General features: G+C 37.1%; 2 protein-coding genes across 18 annotated transcripts; both read left to right on the forward strand.

The window, feature by feature from the left end:
* The first annotated feature begins 263 nt into the window (after positions 1–263).
* On the forward strand, positions 264–5,392 carry apol1 (apolipoprotein L, 1). Of its 11 annotated transcripts, XM_082173899.1 has the most exons (13): positions 296–317; positions 400–470; positions 825–889; positions 1,066–1,134; positions 1,334–1,408; positions 1,591–1,656; positions 2,603–2,677; positions 2,809–2,865; positions 2,944–3,024; positions 3,503–3,580; positions 3,664–3,703; positions 3,880–3,931; positions 4,012–5,392. In XM_082173899.1, exons 3-13 carry the CDS (start codon positions 884–886, stop codon positions 4,844–4,846), a joined length of 1,434 nt encoding a protein of 477 aa, XP_082030025.1. In that variant the 5' UTR covers positions 296–317; positions 400–470; positions 825–883; the 3' UTR covers positions 4,847–5,392. The 11 variants fall into 11 exon arrangements, with proteins under 11 accessions (XP_082030031.1, XP_082030023.1, XP_082030025.1 ...); XM_082173905.1 differs by lacking the exon at positions 825–889 and having other exon boundaries at positions 264–368; positions 450–475; XM_082173897.1 differs by lacking the exon at positions 825–889 and having other exon boundaries at positions 264–368; positions 450–475; positions 1,337–1,408.
* A 69-nt stretch (positions 5,393–5,461) lies between these two features.
* apold1a (apolipoprotein L domain containing 1a) lies at positions 5,462–17,963 on the forward strand. Of its 7 annotated transcripts, none has more exons than XM_082173888.1 (20): positions 5,462–5,588; positions 6,091–6,166; positions 7,029–7,133; positions 7,217–7,285; positions 7,512–7,577; positions 7,702–7,821; positions 8,278–8,328; positions 8,595–8,666; positions 8,967–9,032; positions 9,176–9,250; positions 9,342–9,413; positions 9,532–9,600; positions 9,691–9,759; positions 9,980–10,042; positions 10,126–10,188; positions 10,309–10,383; positions 10,539–10,575; positions 13,057–13,108; positions 13,190–13,604; positions 14,524–17,963. In XM_082173888.1, the coding sequence occupies exons 3-20, from the start codon at positions 7,044–7,046 to the stop codon at positions 15,085–15,087; spliced, it is 2,088 nt and encodes a 695-aa protein (XP_082030014.1). In that variant the 5' UTR covers positions 5,462–5,588; positions 6,091–6,166; positions 7,029–7,043; the 3' UTR covers positions 15,088–17,963. The 7 variants fall into 7 exon arrangements, with proteins under 7 accessions (XP_082030014.1, XP_082030018.1, XP_082030016.1 ...); XM_082173892.1 differs by having other exon boundaries at positions 7,702–7,773; XM_082173890.1 differs by having other exon boundaries at positions 7,223–7,285.
* Positions 17,964–19,318: the final 1,355 nt, after the last annotated feature.

Here is a 19,318-nt window from a genome sequence, read left to right on the forward strand (position 1 = left end):
TTGTATTATATAACTATTATATAAATATTATACGACTATTTGATATTACATCTAAACTTTGAATATGCTAGTCTTGTTGCATATTAATTGTTCTATGAACATCAAGCATATTAAATTTTTTTGGTATTTTGTGCTACTCCATAATTATGTTCTTGTTGAGGTAATTTATAGTGTACTGTAGACATTACCTCAAGCACAGGGGCCCCCTGCCCGTCTGAATAGCACCACTTGACTGCCGTCCATGGATTTACAAAACGAAGGCAAAACACAGCAAGAAAGGGCGGAGTTGACAACATTTCGATAGGCTACTTCACACTGTAAGGCAAACCACTGCACGTCAAAAGAAAATAACATGGAAACAATTTAAGGTGGCTTACACAGTTGTCTTTCATTTCATAGATAGATCACCGATTTATTTTTCTTCACGAAACTCAATATTTTTTCCTCAGGGAAGTGTGCGGTTTACGCATGTGCGGTAAGTTGAGCACGTCTTGTTGCTCTAACTTTAACGACTTTTTTTGTTGTTGTTGCAGTGTTTATTTGTAAAACAACTGTACAAACTTTAATAATGTATGTTGGAAAAGCACTGCCATGTCCAGGAAACGACCGAGAGAGGCATGGGTGCGTTTATTTGTTATAAATCCCGGGATTTGACATGACTCCGTCTGTGGAATGGATTGTTGACTTACCCGAGGCTACGAGATCTAACCGTTACTTTAATTTAATTTCTAAAATTTGATTTATTTCTAAAATGCTCTTGTACTCAGCTGTCATCCCTCTATTTATCTTCAATCTTTATGTTTTACCTAGGTATTTTTAGCTAGGTAGGCTATATTTGTTGCTGATCTGGGGTCTGCTTTGCCTTAGCATTCAGTGTTGATTAATGAAGGTCATTTTTCAACAAAAACGCCTTTCTTTCTCTGTCTCAGGATGACCTCCCAGTTCAAAGTGAACCTTCAGCATGTGATGATGTTTGGTCTGACCGCAACATCATGAGTGTTAAATAGTCCTATTTTTACTCTTCTGACTCTCAGTCCTTTTATCTGTTTCTTGATCCTCCATTAGGACATTCTTATAATGGACAGAGAACTTTTTAAAATCGATGACAACTGTGGCGAGCCCTCCACGGCTGAAGTAAGTCCTTGTCTGCCTTGATACTCCTATATTTCACTCACTTTCACTTTCTTTCACCTTTCTATGTATTCTATGTTCCATGTATTGTAACTTAAACCTTACTAACTGTTTCACAGACTTTAGGCTATCTTTTTTGTAATGTCACTAGTTCTGATAGGTGATAAAACATGTTGTAATAGGAAGGCATCTGCTTCCCCAGCAGGGCATGGAAAAAACACAACAGTTCTTGGAGCTCACTGATAAACCTGACGTTAAACAGTCAATATCCATGCAGGTGGGCATACTTTTTAAAGATGTAACCCAGTTTTGTTAATTATTTGCAAGTTAAATTACAGCTCAGATTTAGTACACACATAATTGGATGGGATCAGGACTGCCTTTAACCATTGAATCTCAAAAGACAAGGGCATTTTCATCAAATTATTGTCAATGATGCACTTTTCTCTTTTATACCAGGATATGGGTTCTGGTTTAGATGCAGAGGAGCTGGTTGATGTTGAGAGCCAACCAGCCCTTAAGAAGGTAAATATGCATTTTCATCTCTGTACTGGTTTATAATATGAGGAACGGTTAAGTGCTGTTGCTTTGACTACCAAAATGTGATGGTACATTTTATTTATTTGAATTGTATTACAATAGTTTTATAATATTTTATTGTTAAAAATAGTATAGTATTAAATATATTAAGTTATAATATAATAAAAAATTATTATTATTATGTTTTTTTTCAAGATGTCATTCTGGTGATATTCCTGTATTGTTTGAATATTAAAATAGGCATATATATATATATATATATATATATATATATATATGTGTGTGTGTGTGTGTGTATATTTATATACTGTATATATATATACTGTATGTAAATGTATGTATACACACACACAGCATAAACATCACCCCTAAACTATAAGCTTTATTGAAAACATTTTGAAACAGACTAGTTAAGTTTCTTCTGTTCATCTAGGTATCTTGTGCAAGTCCAAATTGGTATGGAAGCTGTTATCTGAACATGCCTTTGGGCTTTTTCAGCAATACTTTTCGTTTTTTATTGGCCCAGCCTAAATCGCTGTAACCAAACATAAAAGACAAGCACCTACTTGCACATCAGAATGCCAGGTGAAATATGGCTCAAATTATTGTGCAAGATCATCTAGACAGGTTGAATTATGCAACTCAATAACAAAGCAAGTGGTGAGGCTATAATTTAAACACTTGTCTAAAGCATGAATGCAGTTATTGGTGCTATTTTGACTGGCAACCATGACAGGCTTACCTAAAGTTTTTAACAATGTCACTTCTTTTAGTTTATCATTTAATATTTTCTCATAATTTAGGTTCTGTGTTCTCTTTTTCTTTTTTCTTCAACACAGATTATATGCCAAACACATTTAAAAAAAAACACATTTAAAGTCATATCTGAATCATAGGAATAGGATTAGATGCATTCTACTCATTATTGCAGGGCGATAGCAATGAGGTCCTGGAAAAGATTCCTGACACAGTGGCTGAGACACCTGGAGAAGAGGAAAATACAAAAGTAATTGCACCCATCTTATCATTTTAAGTGAATACTGATGCCCTTATCAGTGCATTTTTCCAGAGAACCAAAACAGGTGATCTGAAATTCATCCCAGTTGAACAGCTTTATATCATATGACATTTTCACAGCAAAAAGGACAAAAGAAGAAACCCAAAAATCCATTTATGCCCCAGGTTGTACCAAAGGTAAACAAGTATTTTTCCTTCTTAGGTTTTTACACGCTCACAGTTGTTATTCAGTTAAATCATGTGCTGTTATTACAGAACAAAACAACGCAGAAAAAGAGTGGAAACCAAAATGGAGGCGGAGGCGGAGGCAGTGGCAGTGGGAGTGATCTTGCAGAGGTGCTGAAATGTCCTAGCAGTTCTTTTAATCAAAATTAAACTTGTGACACTGAAAACAAGACACAACCAGGCAAAGAATGAGAACTGAGAGACTGTTGTGGTATCCTAAATATAAAAACCCCATCTTCACAAACTGTTTTATGCTACAGGTCAGGTGACAATAAATTCGTTTTGTATTTTGATTTAAAAAACCTGAACTCAATTACTATTATTTTAGGAGGGAAAAATTATCTTGCAAATTTTATTTGGCCCCTATATTTTATTGCACCAGCCACAAGAAATAGTGCTTTTTTGCAACCTGTGACAAAAACAAAACCACATGAGCAAACTACCTTCCTATTTGACTCGCAACTTCTGCAATTTCTGTGTGTTTCTGCATTGGAATTCTCCCATCAAGTTCTTTTTTACACATTATTGTCCAATCTCTGCTTGCAGAATAACCTGACATTACTTTCTGTTTTTTTTTTTTTTAAATCAGACTAAAGGACACAAGAAGTCCCTCATGGAATGGCTAGATGAGTTCCGTTTAAGTGAAAATGAGAAAGAGGATGAGGAGGTTTGGTTCATTAAATATAGATCCTTGACTTTGTTTTCTAAAATAGACCCAATTTTTAGTTATCATAAATGTATCTATCACAGGATCTTGATGGCCTCATGGATTGGTGGAACACTGTGGAACGTGAGTTTTTCCCATCATGTTGGCGTGACTGTTTGTCCACTTTCAGAAATAATCCCCTACCTCCCCTCATTTAACTTCTTAGTTTAGACAAACTTACATTAACGTAACCACGTTTGAACAGATGGCCCATTCTAATTCATAGCTATTGTCCTCCCAATTTGTTTTTTCCAATTTAGAATGGGAGGACATGCCCAAAAGTGACAACATGACTGAGAAAGAGGAAACCAAGTAAGTCCCAATTCATTTTGTGTGTGTGTGTGTGACATGGAAATAAAGATAATTTGACTGACCATTGGCCTTTTTCTCAGGGCTTTTGCTGTAACTGCTGAGAAGGTGCAAAAGGGCATTCGCGTGTTTAATAAACTTTTCTCAGAGAGAGCAGAAGGACTATGGCAACATGTGATTGACCTGCATGCCATTGCCGATGGCCTGGACAGATTCAACAAGAAGACTAAAATTGCCCAGATCACCGGTGGCTCCACCAGCGCTGTGGGAGGTGTTGCTACCATAACTGGCCTCATCTTGGCACCTTTCACCATGGGAACCTCTCTGATTGTCACTGCGGTTGGCCTGGGTGTTGCCATGGCAGGCGGGCTTACCTCTGCGTCCGCTGGGATAACCAGTACCGTCAACAACTCAATGGATCGCAAGAAGGTGGAGCGCATTGTGGAAGACTACCAGGCGAAGATGGCAGACCTTAACAAAAGCATGAAGTTCATCAAGCAAGGCATTACAAACCTACGCAAGTTCAACCTGAATAAGATGAAGAAGCATGCCTATAATCGAGACTTCCCTTGTTTTGACAATGTCTTTGAGGATGGTGCCATGGCGGGCAAAGCTATTCTAACTAACGCCAATGAGATTATGCGTGTGATGCAGATAGCCAATGTAGCAGGAACCACTGCAGCCCGTGCTGTGCAGATTGCTAGTATATCCACAGGAGTTTTGACTGGGCTTTTTGTCGGTATGGACATCTACTTTGTGGCCAAAGACTCCCATGAGCTTAAAAATGGTGCAAAGTCAGAATTTGCTGCGAAAATCAGAGAGGTGGCAGACCAGCTACAGGAGGGCTTGGTGGAACTTAACAGCATCCGAAATGAGTTGCAGTTGACCACCACTCTGAAAGAAGACAAACTTTTATAAACACTCCTCTGGGTTTAATAATACCTTCACACTAGATGTTTACAAATTATATAGTTATGTAACTACACTGGCTTTCCTTATTAGACAGCAAAGAAAATTTGGCATCTTAACTTGTTTTATGGCTTTACATCCACTGCTATAATTTATGCTTTTATAAGTCTAAAAGAATATGAACTTATATGGTCCTGAACACGTTTATGTAAATATTTTCTCCTGATAAAAAAACATGTTATTTAATTATTTATAACATTTATCTGCTTGTATATTTGTCATCTATCTATCTATCTATCTATCTATCTATCTATCTATCTATCTATCTATCTATCTATCTATCTATCTATCTATCTATCTATCTATCTATCTGTCTGTCTGTCTGTCTGTCTGTCTGTCACAGCCTTATGATAGCTATGTGTTTTAAAATTCATATAATGAATTTTCACACAGTAAATATTGTAACATTTCCTTTTGTATTTCAATTTTAATTTGACCTTCATATAACAAAAAAAAAAAGTTGAAATTTGTTATAATAAACCTGGTCTGAAGAAACCAATGAATTCTTGGTGTTTTTTTTCTCTTTTTTCCCTCTACTGGATTTAAAGAGACTGGAGTCAGTCATACAGACACCCTGTTAAACCGTCTCGCTGTGATTCTGTTATTACACAACACCGATTAGCCGGGCGGAGCTTGACAAGTATTGACAGACCATTCCATTTCTCTTTAGCTGTACGCATGGGAACACAAGGTAGGCAAAAAAGTTCGGAGAAATATCGTCACAATTGGCAATTCTGTATGTTTATCAAATAAACTATAGAGTTAAGTTTCGGTAAAGTCAAGTGGCTTCCTGTTTGGCTCGCACGCGTCATGTGTCATACTAGACCAGACGCTTTGCCTCAGACTAGAAAAATCCACCCTAACAACGGAATGTCAATATCGAAAAAGAATTCCACAATGTTGTTTATATTTTTTTTTAAAAAAGCATAAAAAGTGAGCAAACCAAAGTGCATCATAGCAAATAACTAATGAAGCGTCGTTAGCCCGAGGCGTTGACACTGGTGATAATGTTTGACTTTGCAGTTGTTTGTGATCATGAATGATGTCATTGTTGGTCGTTTTTAAGATAGTGTTACAGTACTCTCCGGCGCAGTGTTGCGTGTGAAACGCTTATTCATAATTATTCACAATATTCATAATTTTGGTTTCTATATGATATCCATTGTGCAAACTTGTTTTGTTTTTTTTGTTAGAAATGGAGAAGTGCAGTGGTTGATAACAGAGGGAAAACTGAAGCAGAAGCTCAGACCTCCCCTACGCTAAAATGAGGTAAGGAAGCAGTCACATGAAAAATAAAAATAATTGTAATATTTTTTTTCAGTTCCATGGTGACAATGCTAAAATAATTTATTTAAATATTTGGCTATTTAAAAATTAATTTGAAGAAATATTAATAGTTGTATAAATTAAATTAAATAAAATTATAAATAATAATTAATACTTGCATTTTTTCCTGTAAGTTAGATAATTTAGAATTTGTCAAGATGAAGAGAGAGAATGAGCAGTGTGAAAAGGTTTCCATATGCTCACTAAAGAGTTTGCAGTAATATTGCCATCAGGTTGGCTATGGCATTTTAAAATAATAAATATATTAGATTTTCACATAATTGGAGTCATTAAATTATTCAAGGGTGTGAGTCTTTGTGTGTTAGCTCTATGATGGACTGGTCCAAGGTGTTTCCCTGCCTTTAGGCTCCAGCGTCCCACAACCCTACATTTAATTGTGACATGAAAAGGCAAGGCAAGTTTATTTGTATAGTACATCTATACACGATGTTTCAGTGTCCAAGAAGAGAGAAAGAGAGTTAAAAAAAAGTACAATTACGATCAATTAAGAACATTTAACAATTAAGTTTACAAATTTTTTTTTAAATGAATAAAAAGGAAAGAAAAAGCAATCATAAAAGAACATATAGATTAAATATAGATTTATATGAACATGAGTCATGAACTAGAACCACTGAAAACATGTCTGGAGCTGCATCCCCATTTTATTAGTTTAGGTGTGAATGTGAGATATTGAACGTTTGAATGTGTCACACATTTTAAAAACTCAAATAAATTTTTTTTGCAGCCACATATATAACTGTTTGTGTATTGCTGTGTGTTTTTGTCTCTGCTTGTGCTTAAGGAGAAAGTAGATTCAATGCCCAGGCGATCAGACGCAGCTGAGCACTCATCTGAGGCGAGACGGTACATGTTTAAGGGTGTAGGAACCGCAAGCGTTCACGCTAGGGTAATTAGTTTGATGTAGCCTGACTCTCTGTAATATCTGTGCTTTAATTTGTAATGGTTAGTTGACCATTTTTTGTTCTCTAGGATGAGAATATTGTGCATGGTGGAATCACTGGCAATAATGACGGTCTGCTAGAGAACAGCAAAATTATGGTCAGTTTCTAATTGTATGTTCTATCTTTAATGCACTTTTAGAGTTGATGTTATAGTTTGATTTCTCAGAATATTACCATTTTGACTCTGCTTTTTTTGGTAACATTTTGGAATATAGACAGACTGCAAAAAAGGAAGAATCTGATTTATTATTGTAGTATGTAGATGATATAAATATAGCAATGGTATTTTTTTCTGAGAATAATCAGTTAACATCTTTTCCCAGAACATGCTAACTGAGAGTGATCTCTCGGCTCTCACTGATCAACAACCAGACAACAACAACCCTAAGGTCATCAAATTATATTCTTGACTTTAATCATACATGGTGTATATTTATATCCATTTCATTGTTTTTAATGTTTCTTTTTTACAATGAAAATGTTAGTAGAATGTACATTTTCTTTATGTGTCAGGGGAAAGCTGCTGTTTTCAGCCAGTTGTTTAAAAGAACTCCTAAAAAGTTGACGAGTCTTCCTGCACAAGAGGTAGAACATGTGTTTACTGAAGACAGACACTTGAAGCTATTTTATACAGTCTGTTGATTTACAGATGCTAGTTGAAATAATAAATTCATAGTGTAATTTAAGTAAATGGCCTGACCATGAAATTGAACATCATTGAGGTATCAAAATGTTGCTAACATCCATTGTCTAACAGTCAAATTTATGTATTTTTAAGTTTGGTTCAGGTGTACAAAAACTTTTTGCAACCATTGTGTCTCATTATGCATTGCAGCCACACATTATTTTGTATACATTACATCACACAGCTACTTAGGCCATGAAAGTGTATCCTATTTTACCACTAGGGGAGGCAAGAGACTTGCTCAGTGAATTTGCTCATACATCATCCAAATACTCAGGATAGGAATCCCATGATCAAATTAGATTTTTGCCTGTAGAGTTGCATATACACTTTGATCTATTGATTATTATCTGTTATGGAAGATAACGCAAGGTTTTCAGCGATTATCTTTCTGTTTGCCCCAGGATTGCTTCACTGCCACCACTGACAGTCTGTCCAACCAACACAGCAATAAGGTCTGTTGTAATTACATTACACTTTACATCTTAACCCGAACATCCAATATGAATCACAGCTTTTGTAATGACACAATAAGTTTGGATTAGGCTTCTCTAAGGTCACCACAAAAGCTCAGGTGGTCCACCCTGTGTCCACAATCTGTGTTCAATCTGTAAAAACCATGCTTTGATGTTACACATTACAACGAATAATGCTACCTGCAATTTTGGTTTAGCTCACACATACCGTGTCTGGTGTTTCCTTCCTTTTTCTTTCTTGACAGGAAGAACTATCATTACAACATGGAGAACTCTCAGCCGGTAATCTCAACCAAACAGAAAACAACAACACCAAGGTGTGGAAAAAACTACAGCCTTGTTCATGCAGTCATTTATTCTTAAATGAATGTCTTAAAGTTTACATTTATGCAGCAATACTGTCTAAATTATGATATAATTAGTTTAGCTTTGTATAATATGAAGATCTGCTGTCCATTCAGGTAGAAACAGCATTGAAAAATTAGGATTTTTCAGCCAGTGAGAGTCTTGTAAGCCCCAATGTCACTGAAGTTCAGTGGGACCAATAACATTGGCAGTTTATCATGAATTCAAAGTAAAACAAAATGCCAATCTAATTCTCAGATTAATTTCTTTAGGAGGGAAATTCCCTGTTTAATTTTCTCCAAACATTTCCTCGAGGAACTGAGGACACGTCTGGAGAGGTATATTTCTGCAACAACAACTAAATAATTAGCATATGAAGGTCTATTTTATTTATAGGTAGTGTGTATTTGTGTATTTTTTGCATTGGTACCCCTACCTTCCAGATGATAATGCACAGTATTAACAAGCTTTCTTCTTGTAGGACAGCCCACCATTACACATTAAACTGCTGGCCAGTAATGACGATCTCTTATATCTCTCTTTCAACAACTTACAGGTGCTTATCACTGCCCTTTATATTGTATACAATAGAATATATGTAATTGCTTAGTCATCTGCCATTCACAATTACTGTCCCTTTTGTGCAGGATAACTCAGGGAAGCGTAGTGGCACTTTCCACAGATCTCCAAAACCGGCATTACGTTTCACTGCTGAGACGGTAACACAGCTTCCCCCTTTTATTGCTGTATTTTTATATCGTTGACAGTCTTTACAAATATCATGTACTTTTAAACCTTTTTTAATAAAGTTCAAATGACAGTTAATTCTATATGTAGGATCCGCTAAGTGAGCACAGTAAATGTATTGACTGGGATTATAGCTTCTTGGACACTGGCACTGAAAAGGTACTTTACCAAATCGGTAATGATCTTAAGTTGCCTGCAGAGTAAATGAAGTTGTGCAACAAATGTTGAACTGTTTCCTCTATGTCCTAGAAATCTATTGCAGTGCCCAGAAAATGCATGGAAAATAATGATATAAAAGTTTCTAACAGTAATACCAAGGTGAGGATCACTTGTTTTCCCTTCGGTATACACAGGTGGGAATATTGTAGGAAATAGAAGCCCATCAGTACAATAAACTACACAAATAACTGATGATCATTTTCATCATAATGCCGCAGACAGTTGTGGAATTGGGCTTTTTGTTTGCACTTAAAATTATTTAGTGTCAGTTCACATACTCTATTCTGCATAATCTTCTTTGCTGTTCACATCCTTTCAGGTTGTATCATTTAGAGTGAAGAGAACTCTACCTAGAATGTCAACATTTTCACCCAGTATACAGGTAATGTAACACTTAAAAAAAATATATATATAATTTAATAGTTTACATTAAAAAAATCGTCATAATATAAAATCTTTCTATAGTGTTCCGATCAAGAAGATACAATTGAGGTGCCGATGGAAATGCAGAAATTTCAGACAACTGAGGTGAGTTGTAATTGCAATGCGTTATAATTGCAAATTATTATGTTGCTTCTATGGTGCATCGATATAACATTATGCCTTCACTTAATACTTTTATAATATCTTATTCTCTGAATGTTATAGGACTGTACTTTTGAAATCCTGCCAGTGGAAATGGCTGCCTACCCAACAGATTTAAGTTCTTTAGAGGCTGATGAGGTATTTATTTTTTTGTATTGTTTTATATATACATACATGCATACATACAGTATATATATATATATATATATATATATTAATATTGATGTTAAATTTGACTGATTTTGAAATCTGTTTTAACCTTTTTTTTTTTATCTCTTGCTCTCTGTTCATAGGATGATGGCCTGATGGACTGGTGGAAAACTGTTGAGGGTGAGTTGGGTCAAATTTTGAAACACATTATGCATGTGAAAAACTACATATTTTCCTAATTTGCTGGTCATGGTTTTCCTAGAAGACTAGTCTGCTATAATGTTTAACCCTTAAACGCAAACATCGGGTCTTTATTGACCTACTGTAGGACGTCATCCACTACCCTTTTTTTACAGTTATACATCCACCGTATTAGTATTCCTCAATTGGTGTATTATAAACAATATAATAAGAAAAGAATTATAAAAGAATGTCTGTTTTCTAATTAATTTTGTGTATTGGGTCGCTATTGACCCGAGGTATGTATTTTTTCTGTGCAACAACAATCAAGTACACCTGACTGCAGGTTGCACGTGTCGCTCCGCCCCATACCTACTCTGATTGGCTTGATTGTCTTTCCTAGGCATACATGATAGGAAATGTGTTCATAATCGGTGCAGGACGGAGTATATGTCGTTCAAATCTATATGAACTGAAAAAGCTGTGCAGTTTCACAAAGCCTTCAGAATGCAAAAAAAAAAAAAAAAAAAACATTAGCCTGTATCTCGCAATGTCCCTGAAATTAATATTTTGCTAAATTGAGCTGGTCTTAAGACTAACGCATGAACAACCCCACAACATTTAACCAAAATGTATTGGTTGATTATCCACACGTCAGGTCTTCAGGTAGGGTCTTCAGGTAGAGAAATGAAATATGAATTAAATGATTCATGAAATGTGATTACTTTATATCACCACAGTATGAGAAAGGAAATAAAAAATATGTAAAAGATCTTTTGAGCTGATTCTTTTCAATCAATAACATTAAATGTGTAATTTGTGAATTCAACTGATCTAGAGATTAAATTTGCAGTGGTTAACAAGCGAGTCAACTGAACAATAAACACTTGATTTGGTCTTGTCCTGCTAAAATGAGCCAATATCCAGGAGTAATCTCAGATTAAGTGTGCTCCTAATAATTCATAATAATGTCAGTCTGAGCTCTAGCCTATTTTAGGTCTATCTTTTTTGTGTGGCATTACAAACCTCTCTTACTGGAGTAATATTTTATTAGTGTACTCTATTTTAACTTAAGTACAGGGTTTGTGCACACCGTCCTCCACGAATAAACATTTCATAATTAATTTCTGTCACACTTTAGATTAGGGTCCAATTTTCACTATTAACTAACTATTAACTACAACCTTTGCCTCAATAAACTCCTAATTACTGCTTATTAATAGTTAGTAAGGTAGTTGTTATATTTAGGTATTGAGTAGGATTAGGAATGTAGAATAAGATCATGCAGAATAAGGCATTAATATGTGCTTTATAAGTACTAATAAACAGCCAATATCATAGTAATATGCATGCTAATAAGCAACTAGTTAATAGTGGGAATTGGACCCTAAACTAAAGTGTTACTTTAATTTCTCTTGCCATTGTAGGATGTAGGCCAATGTTGTCTTTACATTAAACATTAACATTAAGAATGTTGTCAGTGCATTATAGTGAAGACAACTCCGAACACATTTCCTATCATGTATGCCTATGAAAGACGACAGAGCCAATCAGAGTAAGTATAGGGCGGAGCAAGACATGTTGCCCCGCCCCATTCTGTAGGCTGCAGCCAGGTCCTTCTCACAATGAATTGAATCTCTGATGACTCAATAAGTGCAATTCACCTTTATTCCTCAAGGTGACAATGTCTGATACTCAATGATGACATGATGTTACACTCATAATTACCGCAGGCATATAACAAAAGACTAAGTGATTTACTGCAGAGCAAGTACTGTAGGCAATTAAATATTAGTGTCACCGTCACTTGATGGTGGATCTGGTGAAGGAGCTGTCAGCGATCAAAATATTGATATTGAATATGTTGAAAAGATAGTTTTGAGATTAAGAATATAGTTGAGATCGTGAATATGAGCCAGATGCTGGGGAAATGAGCTGACGATGAGAGTGATGATGGTAAAAGAAAACATCAAACTGAACCCTTCCAAGTTCCAAAAGGTTACGAAATATGCCTTATTCTATTCTTTTATAATTGTTATTAAAATATAAAGAAAATGTTATACTATTACGGCAATTAGAGAGCCATATATGTTAGATCCGGGTCACTAAAGACCTGAATATGTAATAATGATGAGCAAAAGTTTCATGCATTTAAGGGTTAAAGACGTCCTTGTATAATTAGGCTAGTTTTTGATTCACCTGACCCGTTTCTTAGGGGGCAATTACGTAAGACATGTTCAGCTGCACAGAGCAAAATGTTATACTACAGTACATTGAATAAATTCAACCATTTTAAACTTAACATAGCATCTTAAAAAGCATGTCTTAATGACATAATACTAAAAAACAGTATAAGATATGATGCATTGCCCTATAACAGCCATGTTGTGTGTTTGTAGCTGCAGTGCACTGCTAAAAATATAAAATAATTATGAACTACTTGTCCTCACTAATTTCATATGACTTACTGAATTTTGACAGGTTGGACTGAATGGAATGAAACAGCAAATTTTCAGGAGGATAAGGAGGAGCTGTGAGTAAATGTGGATTTTTTTTTTTTAAACTGTCTAACTCCTATGACCACTGATCTGTTTTGCTAATGTTTGTCTCTTAGGGCTGTTGAGGCTGCTGCTGACCGTGTGTTCATGGCAGCCCGTCTCTTTGTCAGTCTGTTCAACCAGCGTGGAGCCTCTCTGCAACGTCGCATTGTGGAGTTGCTTGCACTAGCGGACACTGCTGACAGCTTCCATAAGAAGACCGTGAGCGCAGCTGTCGGAGGGGGTGTGGCTTGTGTGGCCGGGGGCATAGCCACCATTACCGGCCTCATACTGGCACCCTTCACTTTTGGCACCTCTACTATCGTTACTGCGGTGGGTATCAGTGTGGCAACAGCTGGGAGCATCACCTCAGCCACAGCTAACATCACTGATGCGGTTCAATCCAAAATGGACCGCAAGAAGGTGGAGAAGATGATCCAGGGCTACCAGGACGAGATCAATGACATCAGAGATTGTCTGGAATTCATGCAAGTATGTCTATCTCTCTCTCTCTCTCTCTCTCTCTCTTTCTCTCTATCTACAGTGCTATGCATAAGTTTAGACACCCATGCTAAAGTTGACTAAAAAGAGGAATAAAAAATCATCTTTTGGAAATTGAACTTAATGCCTTAATTAAAAAAAATAGGAAAAATCCAACCATTAAGGACACCAATTTTCTTTGTGAATGAATAATGTATCGTAAATAAATAAATGTTCTTCCTTAAAATACAGGGTGCATAAGTCTGGACACCCCTATGTTAAATTCCCATAGAGGCAGGCAGATTTTTTATTTTTAAAGGCCAGTTACTTCATAGATCCAGGATACTATGCATCCTGATAAGGTTCCCTTGGCCTTTGGAATTAAAATAGCCCCACATCATCACATAGCCTTCACCATACCTAGAGATTGGCATGGTTTTATTTCAGTTAGCCTAATAGCTGGTTGGATTTGCATTGAGAGATGATCTTATGGAAAGTACTGAAGGCTATGTGATGATGTGGGGCTATTTTAATTCCAAAGGCCAAGGGAACTTTATCAGGATGCATAGTATCCTGGATCCATGAAGTAACTGGCCTTTAAAAATAAAAAATCTGCCTGCCTCTATGGGAATTTAACATAGGGGTGTCCAGACTTATGCACCCTGTATTTTAAGGAAGAACGTTTATTTATTTACGATACATTATTCATTCACAAAGAAAATTGGTGTCCTTAATGGTTGGATTTTTCCTAATTTTTTTAATTAAGGCATTAAGTTCAATTTCCAAAAGATGATTTTTTATTCCTCTTTTTAGTCAACTTTAGCATGGGTGTCTAAACTTATGCATAGCACTGTATCTATCTATCTATCTATCTATCTATCTATCTATCTATCTATCTATCTATCTCACTTTTTGTCTGTTGTGTATATAGGAAGGAATGAACACTCTGCAAGAATGGGATTTTAAGGAGTACTCTGAGAGTGTGGTCAACACGAGACTCAGCCGCAACATAAAGCATGTGATGAAGGAAGGTGGGCGAGCAGGTAAAGCCCTCATGATTAACACTGAAAGGCTTATCAGCACTGTGAAAGTTTTAGGTGTTGCTGGAGGAGCTGCCAAAGCCGTCAGGGCCATCAGTATCACCACGGGGGTCATGTCCACTCTCTTTCTAGCCCTGGATGTCTTTTTTCTTGCCAAAGACTCCAATGAACTCCGCAAAGGTGCCAAGACCAAATTTGCCTCCAAGATCCGAGAAGTATGCAAAGAGCTTCAACACGGCCTTCTGGAACTAAACAAAGTGAAGACTCAGCTACAAAAGACCATGGATGGAATTGAAGTGGAAGAATATGAAGAAGAGGAAGAGGATGAAGACAAATGTGAGTCAGATCCTATTAAACTGGCTCTACTTGAGCAAGAACTTGATCAGTTGGAGGAAAAACTTGACCAGAAAACTACACTGGAGCAAATTAATAAAGATACCACAAAGAAGAAATGAGTAGTCAAAGAGCAAAAAGCAATTATAAAAATTATATTAAAAAGTCTTAACAGTGAGCTAACATATGGAAACCACAAAAGCAGGATGGTTGGCAAATCAAATTCAAAGATTTGGGGTCTGACACAGGGGTCTGATCACAGATTATAAGAGGAACTGAACACATCTGGGTTAAAGATAGAGAAAGGGGATCATTCAAGTGAACACAAGGGGGATAAGAAGTATAGAAACCCTTATGTATTCTTCAAGCTAACACACATATATTGCCATCACTCACACACATCATCAACTCATCCCTCCACACTGGCACCTTCCCTACAGCATTCAAGCAGGCTCGGGTTACTCCACTGCTCAAAAAACCAACGCTAAACACATCATTGGTAGAGAATTACAGACCTATCTCTCTCCTACCATTCATTGCGAAGACACTTGAAAGAGCTGTCTTCAACCAACTAACATCCTTCTTGTCTCTAAACAACCAGCTGGATGTCAACCAATCTGGCTTCAAGAAAGGACATTCAACTGAGACTGCATTACTGTCAGTCACAGAAGCCCTACGGATCGCAAAAGCTGCTTCCAAATCTTCAGTCCTCATTCTCCTGGATCTGTCTGCTGCCTTCGACACGGTGAATCATCAGATCCTTCTGTCCACCCTCTCATCGCTGGGCATCACAGGAACTTCACTCCACTGGTTTGAGTCCTATCTCACAGGTAGGTCCTTCAAGGTCGCATGGAGAGGCGAGGTATCCAGAGCACATCAGCTGACCACAGGGGTTCCCCAGGGTTCAGTTCTTGGTCCCCTCCTCTTCTCCATCTACACCACATCACTGGGACACATCATACAGGCACACGGTTTTTCCTACCACTGCTATGCTGATGACACACAGCTCTTCCTCTCCTTTCAACCAGATGATCCCACAGTAGCTGCACGGGTCTCAAGCTGTCTGGCGGACATCTCCACATGGATGAAGGAACACCACCTGCAGCTCAACCTGGCAAAGACTGAGCTTCTCGTCCTCCCTGCCAATCCGTCTCTACAGCACGACTTCACCATCCAGCTAGAGTCATCATTAATCACCCCATCAAGATCGGTCAGAAATCTTGGAGTAACGTTTGATGACCAGCTGACCTTCACAGATCACATTTCAAAGACAGCTCGATCATGCAGGTTTGCACTGCACAACATCAGGAAGATCAGGCCTTTCCTAACTGAGCATGCAACACAACTTATCGTCCAGGCCCTGGTCATCTCTAGGCTTGACTACTGCAATGCCCTTCTGGCTGGACTCCCAGCATGTGCGACCAAACCCCTACAGATGATCCAGAATGCTGCAGCTCGTCTTGTCTTCAACGAGCCCAAGAGGGCCCACGTCACTCCTCTGTTCATCTCTCTGCACTGGCTACCTCTAGCTGCTCGCATCAAGTTCAAGGCACTGACGCTTGCTTACAGAACTATCACAGGCTCAGCTCCCTCCTACTTTCACTCACTCCTACGAGTCTACATCCCTACCAGACACCTACGATCGGTCAACGAGCGACGTCTCGTGGTTCCATCACAGAAAGCCACAAAATCACTTTCCAGAACATTCTCATTTACAGTTCCATGCTGGTGGAACGCTCTCCCCACCCTCATCCGGAATGCAGAATCCCTGACAACATTCAAAAAACAGCTGAAAACCAATCTCTTCCGTGAGCACTTAACCTTATAGAAAAAAAAAAATAAAAAAAAAAATAATCCTTTCCCTTTGAAACATCACTTATCAGGCTTAGGCTACTCTGAATAATACCTGAACTTCGTATTTTGAGCACTTCCTGCGTTGTTGTTGCTTTTGCCTCTTTATGATGACTCGCTGAACTTAGTCCTAATTTGTAAGTCGCTTTGGATAAGGGCGTCTGCTAAATGACTAAATGTAAATGTAAATGTAAATATATTGAGAGTATATTGAGAAGTAAGAGAGGGGAGGAAGAAAAACATCTATTGCATTACCAGAAGTAAATACCAGATTCGTGTTTAAGTTTTAAGTAATACTATGTTTCAGGCTTCTGATTCTGTATAAATCAAATGTTGCATCATGTATGCATTTTGTTTTCTGTGTGCTACACACAAGAATCAAAATGACAACTGTAATTTAACCTGCAAGTGTTAAATATATGGCGATCACAATTCACTATATGCAGAAGAAAATTTCAAAATGATTTTCTATATTTAGGGTTGTGGGTTTATAACAAAGCACTAAACTTTGATGTTTAAGGTATATCAGTAGTCTTGTCTTGCAAGCAGTATAAATAAATTCTAGAGAATTAGTGTGAAAAAAGCAGACCAGTGTAATGGTCTAAGAATCTGGACTGACAGTACAAGGGTTGAGTCAGAAACTTTATTCTCAACCTGATAACCGCGACCTGTAGCCTATAATTGAGATTTTCAGATTTCTCTGGTGTGGTTTTGAACACACACAAACAAAAAATCTGTTTGTTTCAGTTCATCAGCATTATATATGGGAAGCATTCTTTTGTGACTTTACATTAATGAAACACCTTAAACCAGTGCTGGCAGTGTGCACTAAAGATGAAGTGTAGGTAAAAAAGCATTTCAATATTGTGGATTTAACTCTGGGACATATACAGGTGTCATAAGTTTGAATTCTGATCCTATTTCATCCCCTCTGCTCCCTAAATAAAAAAATAAAAGTTTTTATGCATCATAGTTGTAATATATTTTTGATATGTTCTGTATTATTTATTTTTGTACATATTTTTTTATTCTTTGACTGCACTTTTACTGGTTTTACATTTTTTCCACAAAATGTTTTGTATGGTTCTTTTTCTATGGATTTATGCAGTGCATAAAATTGGTTTATAAATAAAATTTGCAGACTCTGCACTAGCTGTGTGCATTCATGTGTTTTGGAGGAGGTGTGGCTTTGGAGAGCGCTCTGAAGGGAGATGGAAAAGGATCTTATGCTTTAAAAGCGAGCTTGCCATAGATTGGTGCAGGTATGACGTCAGAACCCGGAAGACTAATTTGTAGAACTAAACGTCAAAGTAGCCTACTGTCAAGTTGTTTACCACAGGCTTTATTTTACTCATATAAAAAAAACAAAACAAAAAAAAAAACATTATAAAACCTCAAAGGAAAATATTGAAGGAACCAGTGGCGCATTAGACTTCTCGGTTCTGAAGTCATACATGCACCACTCTTGCTAGTCTCTCAAACTGCCTACCCTACCTTTAAAGGGGTGGTTGATTATGATTTCACTTTTCTAAGTTTAGGTGTAATGTTGCTGTTGGAGCATAAACAACATCTGCAAAGTTGCAATGCTCAAAGTTCAAAGCAAAGGGAGTTATTTGCTTTTAAAGAAATTGCTTTTTAGCTGGTAGGGACTACACAACATTCCTGACATCACTAACCCTAAAATTTACATAAACCCCACCCCCTGAACATGATTTATAGATTATCAAGACAGAATATGCTAATCAGTGACTAGAAGATAACTACACAAAAGCTACATAAATTCATCAACTAACCATTCAGAAATGTGCTGTTGCATTCTACATGTTGTCACTTCTTCTTGAGTCTCTCCATCATTGACTCCGTTGACATCATCTGACTTTTGTTTGAACATAAAAGGCTAAACGTTTTTGAAATTTTTAGTGCATGTCTGTGTGAGGTAAAATGACACAAGCTGTTGAAGCTCCGCCCTCTGTGCTGGGAGCAGCAGCTCATTTGCATTTAAAGGAACAGACACAAAACGGTGCGTTTTTGCTCACCCTCAAAAACAACTTTAACATGCTATATACAAATATCTGTGGGGTATTTTGAGCTACAACTTCACATACACACTCTGGGGACATCAAAGACATATTTTACATCTTGTGAAAAGGGCATTATACCACCCCTTTAAAAGTAGCCCAATTAAGTAACCCCAAAAAACCACGGACTTGGAAACATTGCCTAAGATGGATAGAAAGAAAGAGACTGCCCTCTGCTGTTCAAATAATAGTATAGGTTATTATAGTTTTTAAACACTATCAGACTAGTAACAGGCGTCATCATCTCCTCTCGCAAGATTTAGGTTGTATGATGCCATTCACCTCCTACACGTATCAGCACCAAACACAAGTAAACGTGCATTCTTTAAATGATTAAATGATGTAACTATTGACTGTACTTATTAGGGGACAGCACAATAAAACTCTTAGCTATAAAACTAGGTAGCCTATAAAAAGCTTTCTA

Source organism: Leuciscus leuciscus (genome assembly GCF_965113295.1).
Source record: "Leuciscus leuciscus genome assembly, chromosome: 6".
NCBI classification, from domain to species: Eukaryota; Metazoa; Chordata; class Actinopteri; order Cypriniformes; family Leuciscidae; genus Leuciscus; species Leuciscus leuciscus.